The 11,127-nt window shown below is 49.8% G+C and overlaps 1 protein-coding gene across 1 annotated transcript in view; it reads left to right on the top strand.

Annotated features, from left to right (window-relative positions):
• The first annotated feature begins 602 nt into the window (after positions 1-602).
• gan (gigaxonin) overlaps positions 603-11,127 on the top strand; it is a 55,934-nt gene continuing 45,409 nt past the window's right edge. Inside the window, exon 1 of the mRNA XM_055648944.1 lies at positions 603-854. Within this exon, the coding sequence (XP_055504919.1) occupies positions 673-854 (182 nt within the window). The 5' untranslated portion in view covers positions 603-672. The remainder of the gene's footprint in view (positions 855-11,127) is intronic.

Here is an 11,127-nt window from a genome sequence, read left to right as displayed (position 1 = left end):
GAGAGGGGGGTGTGGGCTGTGAGAGTGGTGTGGTGGTGAGTGGGGATGGTGAGGAGTGGGGATTGGGGTGGGGAGGGGGTGGGGTTTGTGAGCAGGGTGGGGGTGTGGGTGTGGGGTGGGGGTTGGTGAGGAGGTGGTTGGGGAGGAGGAGAGGGTGGGTGTGGGGTAGGGGGTGTGTGAGGGGTGGGGGTTGTGAGGGGAGGAGTTTGGTGAGGGGGGTAGGGGGTGTGTGAAGGGTGAGAGTTGGGTGGGGGGGGTTGGGGGGCTGGTGATGAGGGCTGGAGGTTGTGAGGAGGGGTGGGGTTGGTGAGGAGTAAGGAGGGGGTGAGGGGTGGGGTTTGGTAAGGAGGGGTGAGGGGCTGGTGAGGAGAGGTGGGGATTGTGAGGAACGTGGGGGTTTGTGAGGGTGGGGGGGTTGGGGTTTGTGAGGGAGGGTGTGTGGGGTTTGGTCAGTAGGGGTGGGTGTGGTGTTGGTGAGTAGGGTGGGGTTGCTGGGCCGCGGGGGGTGTGGAGAGCAAAGAGCCAGGTGGAGGTGGGGTTTGTGAGGGTCAGGTGGAGCTAGGCCGCTCCTCCCCCCCGGGCTGGAGGTGGAGCCGGGCCTGGTTCTGGGCCGGGTTGATCGGCTCCTCGCTGGGTGGCGGGGCTGATGCGGGGCGGGCCGGCGGTGCGAGGATGACGGCGGAGCCGGGCGGCTCGGTGTCGGTGGTGGGGGACCCGCAACACGCGAACAAGCTGCTCAAGAGCCTCAGCTCCTTCCGTGAGGATCCGCTCTTCTGCGACGCCGTGCTGGTGGTGGAGGGCGAGCGCATCCCGGTGCAGAAGAACCTGCTGGCGGCCGCCAGCCCGTACGTCAGGTCGGTGTCTGGGTGGGGATGGGGATGGCGGTGAGGGTGAGGGTGAAGCCCTGGTCAAGGCAGCGGGGCCGCGGGCAGTGTTTAGTCTCAGCAATTCCCCCATCCTACCCCCTTTGCCCACCTACACCATGTTAACCCCTTTACCCACTCCCTACCCCCAGTCCCACTCCCTCACCCCATGTCAGAGTCAATTTAATTGTCATTTGGACCCCTGGAGGTGCAAACGAAATGCCGTTTCTGCAGCCATACATTACATACAAATAGACCCCAGACACAACAATAATTACATTTAACATAAACATCCATCACATAGCTGTGATGGAGGCCAAATAAACTTATCTCTCCACTCCACTCCCTCAACCCCCCCGTCCCACTCCCTACTCCCTGCCCCACTCCCTCACTCCCTGTCCCACTCCCTACTCCCTGTCCCACTCCCTGTCCCACTCCCTACTCCCTGTCCCCACTCCCTCACCCCCTGTCCCCACTCCCTCACCCCCCCCCCCCGTCCCCTCACCCCCCTCCCACTCCCCCCCCAGTCCCACTCCCTCACTCCCCCCCCCGTCCCACTCCCCTCACCCCCCGTCCCACTCCCTCACCCCCCCCGTCCCACTCCCTCACCCCCCCCCCGTCCCACTCCCTCACCCCCTCCCCTCCCCACGTCCCCACTCCCTCACCCCCCCCCCCCCGTCCCCACTCCCTTCCACTCCCCCCCCCCTGTCCCACTCCCCTCACCCCCTGTCCCACTCCCTCACCCCCCGTCCCACCCTACTCCCTGTCCCACTCCCTCACTCCCTGTCCCACTCCCTACTCCCTGTCCCACTCCCTACTCCCTCCCTGTCCCCACTCCTCCTCACCCCCCTGTCCCACTCCGGTCCCCGTCCCACTCCCTCCTCCCTGTCCCACTCCCCTCCCTGTCCCCCCCCCCTCCCTGTCCCACTCTCCCCTCACCCCCCCGTCCCACTCCCTCACCCCCCCCGTCCCACTCCCTCACTCCCTGTCCCACTCCCTACTTTCCCTGTCCCACTCCCCTACTGTCCCCTGTCCCACTCCCTCACCCCCCCCCTCCCACTCCCCTCAACCCCCCGTCCCACTCCCTCACCCCCTGTCCCACTCCCTCACCCCCCGTCCCACTCCCTCACCCCCCCGTCCCCTCCCTCTCCCCGTCCCACCGCCCTACCCCCTCCCACTCCCCACCCCCTGTCCCACTCCCTCCCCCCCCCCCGTCCCACTCCCTCACCCCCCGTCCCACTCCCCTCACCCCCCCCACTCCCCCCCCCCGTCCCTCCCTCACCCCCCGTCCCACTCCCTCACCCCCCCGTCCCACTCCCTCACCCCCCGTCCCCCCCCGTCCCCACTCCACTCCCACTCCCTCAGCCAACCCCCCCCCCACTCCCTCACCCCACCCCCCGTCCCACTCCCCCTCACCCTCACCCCCGTCCCACTCCCTCACCCCCCCCCCCCCGTCCCCCTCCCTCCCCCCCCCCCGTCCCACTCCCCCACCCCCCCGTCCCACTCTCCCTCACTCCCACTCCCTCCCCCCCCCCCGTCCCACTCCCTCACCCCCCCCCCCGTCCCCACTCCCTCACCCCCCGTCCCACTCCCTCACCCCCCCCCCGTCCCACTCCCTCACCCCCCCGTCCCACTCCCTCACCACCCCCCGTCCCACTCCCCTCCCCCCCCCGTCCCCTCCCTCACCCCCCCCGTCCCACTCCCTCCCCCCCCCCCCCCGTCCCACTCCCTCCCCCCCCCCCACTCCCCACCCCCCCCGTCCCACTCCCTCACCCCCCCCGTCCCTCCCTCACCCCCCCGTCCCCACTCCCTCCCCCCCCCCTCCCACTCCCCACTCCCCCCCCCGTCCCACTCCCTCACATCCCCCCCCCCCGTCCCACTCCCTCACCCCCCCCCGTCCCACTCCCTCACCCCCCCCCACTCCCTCACCCCCCCGTCCCACTCCCTCACCCCCCCGTCCCACTCCCTCACCCCCCCGTCCCACTCCCCACCCCCCGTCCCACTCCCTCACCCCCCCGTCCCACTCCCTCACCCCCCCACCCTCCCTCCCCCCCCCGTCCCCACTCCCTCCCCCCCCCCCGTCCCACTCCGTACCCCCCTGTCCCACTCCCTTGCCCGCTTACTAACCCCCTTGCCCGCTTGTTCCACTAACCCCCCCTCCCTTGCCCTGCTCCCCCCACACTACTTCCTCACTTACCCCTGCATTCTGCTCACTTCCTCCCCCCCTCCCCGCTATGCCCCCCTCACCCCTCCCCCCCTGCCCTCAGCCCCCCACTCTTTGCCAGCCCCCATTCCACCCTCGCATCCATTGCCGCTCCCCTCGCTGACCCCACCCCCTTCGCCTTGCTTCCCTCGCCGACCCACCTGCGTCCTCCTGCCGCCCTCGGTCACCCACAGCTTTCTCCTCCAAAGCCCCAACTGTCAGGTGTCCCACGTTCTCCTCGCCCATTGTAGTTGGGAGTCAGAGAGTAGGGTGGAAGCAGAACAAGTTACAGCTGGAGCTTTTATGTGGATGAGATGATGACAAATATTTTAGAGTTCCCAATCCAAGGGTGAAGTCACAGTGCATTTATATTTGACTGACTTAAACATACATAACCTGCTTCATATCAGAGGTGCCTACATGCAACTAACATACTTTTTTCTTAAAAGTAGAATAAACCTGCAAATCATTTTAATCCATTGAGTTACTCCAGCATTTTGTGCCAATGTTTGGTGTAAACCAGCATCTGCAGTTCCTTCCTACACTTAAAATAATTATTGTTGGCAAGTTCAAGCTAGTGCTTGTATCTGTACATTGTTAACACCTTTTACATTCTTCTTTTCACTTCAGTTGTTTTAAAAATGTTGTGCTTTCACTTTCAAATTTCCATAAAATACCTGAATTATGAGAGATTCCACTGTTTTTAAATTTTTTAATTTTTGTGCAAGTCCTTATTGTGGTGGCTAAATAATTCATTAATACTCTGGACGACAATCTTGTACAGAGTTGCAGTACCTTTCTTCTAAGAGATTAAATATTTCAACATGGATAAATTCAAATGAAAGGGGTTATGGTGGGGTATTATGCAATCTTGATTTCCCGATTGGTATAATTGAAATTACCGATCAACTTTTAGTTTTTTTTTATAAACATCAATTTATTACCCAAGGGAGGAAAAAAAATAGTTCCATTGTTCGGAGAGAAGGAATGGGTGATGTTTCGGGTCGAGAAGGAATGGGTGACGTTTTGGGTCAGTCTGAAGAAGGGCCTCGCCCGGAAACGTCACCCATTCCTTCTCTCCAGAGATGCTGCCTGTCCCGCTGAGTTACTCAAGCATTTTGTATCTATCTTCGGTTTAAACCTGCTTCTGTAGTTCCTTCTGACATTTAGTTCCATTGTTCCTTTTCTGAATCTCCAAGGTTGGTTGATATATCGACCCATAAAGCACCTGATTAATAAGTGCAACTGGCTTGTATAAAGAGGGCAGCAATTTCTAATTTGCAATGCATGTCAATGGAGAAGATAAGGACAATATTTCACATTGTTGGCATTGTTGAGGGCAGTGGTGGAGCATTACAACTGTGCCACAAAATTTGTGGTGAATGGGAAGTCGTGTTGTTGTCATCTTTACAAATAACTGTATATAATTCGGCTGCAGACCATTATTACCTTGTAGAAAAAACTAATAGCAAATCAGATCGTTCCTGCTGAACAATAGAGTAGAACAAACATGTGATAACTCTGTTTTACAACTTATAACAGTGTATGATCCTACCATGATTCTTCTGACAATTTTGGCAAAATAACTATTCTTGATTTGTCTTGCATGACATGCTGGTCCTAGAAATTCAAAGGCGTCTTTTTGGAGTACTTGTCTAAATTTTGTATGAAATTTGCAAAATTTCTTAAAGTGATTGATGTGGACAATTTGAAGTTAGTAAAGATGAATAAGGAATTTGATCAAAGTTGTTAGCTACTCTGTTCTAATGGATAATTTGAAAATGTTTGCTGCTTGAAGGTTTTATTTCAAGACATTTCCTGCATTCCCTCAAGCAATTACAAAATATACTTCATTTTGTCTCAGTGCAGCTGAATAAAGTAAGTTTTATCTCATTTAATTGGCATCAAAAACAATATAAAGGTTGCTAGAACATGGAAAATGATATGCAAACCAAGATCAAACCATTGTGTTCAAGAAGGAACTGCAGATGCTGGAAGATCGAAGGTACACAAAAATGCTGGAGAAACTCAGCGGGTGCAGCAGCATCTATGGAAATAGGCGAGGGTTTCGGCCTGAAACATCGCCTATTTCCTTCGCTCCATAGATGCTGCTGCACCCGCTGAGTTTCTCCAGCGTTTTTGTGTACCTTCAAACCATTGTGTGTTGGCAGCAAGCGAGCAAACATGCTATTGTAAAAATAAATAAGCTTATATTTAATTGCTTCAATAAAGAGTTATCAAATGTTCTTTCTACTCCCTTGTTTAGCAGGAAAGAACTGATTTGGTATTAATGTTATTTTACCAAGCTATAATGACCTGCAGTTAAATTATAAATCAAATAATATTAATCTATAAGGGGGACATATGACAAAGTTAAGTAACGAGTATAGTCATGAGGATTGTCAAAATAGGAAGAATGAAAAGAATTAGAAAGGCACAAAGGGGGATAATGGAAAGGGCGAGAGGAATTAGACAAACATTTTAAAAGATCAAAAATTGTTTCAGAGATCAGTTTCACTGCAGGTGAAGGATGACGACTAATCGTGAAGGTTGAAGCCATGATACCCATATTATTTAAAAATACACCACTTATCAAGAATAATGGTGGTAATGCTAGAGAAATACATGGAACAACCTAATCACAAAGATGCAATTTATTCTGGAGGAAAAAAGAATTGCAGAAGGTTGATGCAATGCTGGGTATGCATCCTAGGTGGTTGAAAGCAATTGGGAGGAGACAGCAGAGCTCATCACTTAGCATTTCAATTTGTTAGATATATTTTCTTTCATATACTTTAGGAATGATCTTATAGTTTAGAGATACAATGTTGTAAACAGGCCCTTCGGCCATCGAATCCGCACTGACCAGCGATCCCCACACATTAACACTACCCTACACACCAGCGACAGTTTTACATTTACACCAAGCCAATTAACCTGCAAACCTGTATGTTTTTGGAGTGTGGGAGAAAAGCGAACATCTCAGAGAAAACCCAGGCAGATCACGGGGAGAACGTACAAACACCATACAGACAAGCACCCGTAGTCAGGATCAAACCCGGGTCTCTGGCTTTGTAAGGCAGCAGTTCTACTGCAACGCCACTGTACCACCCTTACATCTACATTGGATGATTTTGCTCAGATTCATTCTAAACCTGAATTATAGTTGGCTTCTCTCATTGTGTACTGTTTGGCAAAGGAATTGCTTGATAAGACAGCAAGAAAATTTGGCTGAAGTGATCTTCAGCTTTTTTTCACTTTGAAGCATGGGTGACGATCTGAAGAACGGTCTCGACCCGAAACATCACCCATTCCTTCTCTCCAGAGTTGCTACCTGTCCCGCTGAGTTGCTCCAGCATTTTGTGCCTATCTTCATTACTTCCGTTGGTTTGCCCAACACAAAATTGGATCTTGACTCTTAATAGTTAATATATGCACATGAATGTCCAGTCAGGAAAGGCCACTCTTGGCACCTGTATCTGTGAATGGTAGGAAGTTATTGTGTAGGAAGGTTTGCCTGGTGAGCAAGTTCTAACCTGTGGGCTGACCACGTATGAAACCACTTTAGTCACTTGAGCGTGGGATGATTCGTTTGGTGAGCAAGTTTTGGCTTGTGGGATGAACACATTAAATCGCTTCAGTCACTGAGTGGAGTTGTGGAACTGGAAAAGATAGGGAGAAACACGAAGTACTGTATAGTGAGAACAAAAGATCAAACATGTGAAAGAGGGAATGAGGAGGCTGAAAGCACCTTTATACTAACTCTGGATAGTGAATAGGGAGAGATTTTGATGTGCTGAAGATGCATTACTAGCTAATATAAATGTACATGAAAACTGTAAACTTAGATAAGTTAGCCTGCTGTTATCAATGAAGGTTGTGGTATAAATCTAGATATTGGTCATTTTTTGTTTAATATATGTAATCACTATATCTGTTTAATAATACCTCATTACTGTCAATTAATTCTCCCTATTAAATTTTAACAGTGCAAATAAAAGCCTGCCAGCTCAACATGATGGTGGTGGCCACCTTTTTAAGAACTACTCGACTCTTTCCTGTAGCATGCAAATATCTCCCAATTCCCTTTAGAAAGTTACTGTTACATCTGCTGCCACCATCCTTCCAGTAACTGCATTGCAGATTGTAATAGCTAGTGCTGCTTTACAAATGGAATGTTTTCCTATCCCCTCTGGTTTGTCTTGTCAATTATCTTTCGTTGTTTGGGAAATCCAAAATAGGAATTGTTTGGGATAATTGGGGGGAAAAGTACCATTTTTATTTCCAGTTTTCTGGGACAGTTGTGCGAGAGAATAACAGTGTGATTTGAAAAAATATATAGAGTTCCAGTACTTGAATCTTTTTCACCTCCTTCAAGAAAAATCTCCAAAGCATATTTTGAACCAATGAACAATGTGTATCAGCAGGCATTTGATGCTATTTATTTGTACACCATCTTTTTTGCTGCATTCCATAAATTCTTACAAATATTTATTTTGCAATTGAGGTAATTTAATTTTAGCTAAGTATTATGTGTCTCGAGCTTTTTCTAATCTTAAATTCCAGCAGATGATTATTAAAAATAAATGTTGACACAGAATAAAGTGTTCCTGGACATTAACATCTGGGATGACGTGTCATAAGTGATAGGAGCAGAATTAGACCATTCGGCCCATCGTCTACTGCGCCATTCAATCATGGCTGATCTATCTTTCCCTCTTAACCCCATTCTCCTACCTTCTCTCCATAAGCCCTGACACCTGTACTAATCACTAACCCCGCCCCGGCAATGGAGCACTTAAGGGCTATAACTAGAATGGACTTGTTTTCTAACTGTGTTTTGCACACATGTCTTGTTTTTTTTGCGCAGTCTTTTTGTTCATTGTCTTTCATAGAACTTATGCACAATTTGCAGAAAAGAAAATTTTGGACACAAGATGCTCGAGTGACTCAGCAGGACAGGCAGCATCTCTGGAGAGAAGGAATGGGTGACGTTTCGGGTCGAGACCCTTCTTCAGACTGAAGAAGGGTCTCGACCCGAAACATCACCCATTCTTTCTCTCAAGAGATGCTGCCTGTCCCGCTGAAGTTACTCCAGCATTTTGTGTCTATCTTTGATTTAATCCGGTATCTGCAGTTCTTTCCTACACATTATAATTTGTTATTGTTTCTTCTGAGTCTATGTGCCTGTGATGCTGTTGCAAGCAATATTTACATTGTACCTGCCCTATTCGTGCATCTGACAAAAAACACAACTTGAATGCCCATTTGCTAGTTTTTGAACAAAGTATGTAATTGAATAAGGTGTGGGGTTTTGTTTGGGAAAACTTTACTGCAGGTAAGCAAGGAATTATTAATGCTGGATCTATTTTTGGTATGGAATTTCGATTTAACATTCCTTACTGCTTATTTCACTATTACGATGTATAGACTTATTTTGAATCCTGGTACTTGGCAGGGAAAAAAATCTATATATTCAGTTATTTATATCTAGAGAATAAGATGCTTTAAACTAAAATGCTAAATATTTGGTCTTGAACCATTATAAGATTCACTGGTAATGTCAACAAATCCTAATTTTACCGACTGCTGCCATTTCACCCAGAATGAGTAAACTACTTAAAATGCAAGTTCTGTCTGCTAATCAATCCACGCCTGACTGGCTGGTGTCCCAGACCATGAATATTGAGTTTCCATTTTGACTGATTTAAGAGTAGTATTAATAGTAACTAGACTAAGTGGGACACATTGGGTCCCTGTCACACAGGAGGCTTGGTCCCCTATATTCCACCACTCACTCATAGCCCCCAACTGCACAGACGCAACTAATTTCCCCTCATCCCTAGCACTCTCTCCCCCTTCTCTTCACCCTCCCTCTTCTTTCTCCTCTCCTCCATGCCTCCCCCAATCCCTCCCTCACCTCTCCCTTCCTCTCCTTTCCCCTACCCTCAGTCACTTCCTCCCTCCGTAACCCCTCTCCCCTCCCCACCCCCCTCCTATCCCTCTACCCCTCCTCCACTATCCCTCCTCACCTCCCCCACTGCCCTCCTCTCCCTTTATTTCCCATTCTCTACCTCCCCCACTCCTATCCCTCTATTCCCCCTCCCCACTCTCCCTCCTCACCTTTTCCGTCTTCTTTTCCCTCTCCTCCTGCCCTTCCCCGATCCCCCCCACTCGCCTCTCCTTTCCCCTACCCTCAGTCAGTCACTCCCTCCATAACTCTACTCCCCTCCTCTCCCTCTATCCACTCTCCTCTCCCTCACCTTCCCAGGATCTCAAGGTTGCTGCTCCTCTCCCTTCTTGCGTGCCACGGAGGAGCATCAACCGTCGGCGCGGATCCCCGGAAGCACCAGCATGTGGGCGGGGGCGCTCAGAGAAAACACGGGGGAAGAGCCATAGGGGAGAGGGGGTATCACGGAGAAGGGGGGCAGGAGCCAGCAAGGGGGAGCCGAGGGGGAGGGGCTGGAGCTGCGGGGCATTGCGATGGTGCTGCACTGGAGACTCACAGCGATGGCTCCTCTCCACCGGGATCAGATTCTCCATTTTCCGTTTGGCGACATCTCCATCCTTGGCGCCGCACCGCTTCCGGTCCCTCCGAAAATTGTGTCCAGTTGCAGACCTCCATCGGCCACCCCCAGCGTCCCGCTGCTCCAGTAAAGACGCGATGGCTCAGGAAGGGCGGACCGTCCCGGGAAGTGACAGGAGAGGAGACCAATTGACACTGATAATCAATCCACTCCTGACTGGCTGTCGTCTCAGACCATGAATATTGAGTTTCCATTTTGACTGATTTAAGATAAGTATTAATAGTAACTAGACAAAGTGGGACCCATTGGGTCCCTGTCACACAGGAGGCTTGGTCCCCTATATTCCACCACTCACCCATAGAAATGTTAAATCGAAATTCCATACCAAAAATAGATCTGGCGCTGATTTGGCAGAAGAGGAGATCGATCTGCGGATGCGCGGTTTTTAAGATTTTTAAACCGCGCTAACTTTTCAAAAATACCACCGATCACAACAAAACATGTTGCACCCGCAGCACGGGAGAGCGGTGAGTGAGCTGGCAAAAAATTGTGTGGCTATCGCGTACTGTTTTTGCGCAAATAGAAAAACCGCACAAACCGGAAGAGCACAAGATCAGAGCTTTAGTTATGTATAGATGTCATGAAATTACGGATCATCTGGGAAATGACTTAGATTCATGTTAGCCTTAATTAGTACGGAAGATGGGGGAAAGGCGGATGAAAAGGTGGGCAGAAAAAGGAATTTACTACTGCATCTTAATTTCATTATGCCACATTATTTCACCCTATCAGTGAAATTCCCTTTGTTCTATCCAATATCCACCCCGCAGTTGGTAGAGGTGCAGCTTCACAGTGTCAGAAACCCGAGTTCAATCCTGACCTCAGATGTTGTCTGTGTGGAGTTTGCCTGTTCCTTCATTGTTATTCTGTCGGTTTCCTCCAGGCACTCTCGTAGCCTTCCACATCCCAAACACATTGGTTTGTAGGTTAAATGGCTGCCTTGTGTGCAGGGAGTTTATGCAAAAGTGGGATGACATGCAACTGGTGAGACTGGATGCTCGATGACAGGGGTGAGCTGAAGGGCTTGTTTCCATGCTGCATCTTTCAGTCAATCAACCTAACCATGCAGGAATTGGAATCAGCTGACGAGAGCGGTTGTCGAAGCAGAATTGAAAAGATCAAATGCAGAGGAGAATTTGTGACTGCCATACTATCAATGTTCGAATCTGGCATATTGTCTCTCAATCAATACTTGTTTGGTAATCCAATTGAATGCTTCAATTAATTAATTGTACAATAATCCTTCTGTTTGACTTTTCAACTTTCTTTGCTTCTTGGTCTCAAAGGGTATTCTGATCAGGAGATTAATCGAGTAATTTATTCTGAAGTGCTTTGCCAGTTTTTCTCTGAAAATAGCACAAGATCTAATCATCCTTTCATATTATGATTCTTGCAGAGATTTGCTTCAAAAGCCTTCAAAAGCATAAATCTATCATCAATATGCCAATTGCCACCCAGAGCTTCACTTTCCAAA

This window comes from Leucoraja erinacea, chromosome 17, assembly GCF_028641065.1.
Source record: "Leucoraja erinacea ecotype New England chromosome 17, Leri_hhj_1, whole genome shotgun sequence".
NCBI classification, from domain to species: domain Eukaryota; kingdom Metazoa; phylum Chordata; class Chondrichthyes; order Rajiformes; family Rajidae; genus Leucoraja; species Leucoraja erinaceus.
Note: the sequence above shows the minus strand (reverse complement) of the source record. Positions and strands in the feature narration are given on the sequence as shown.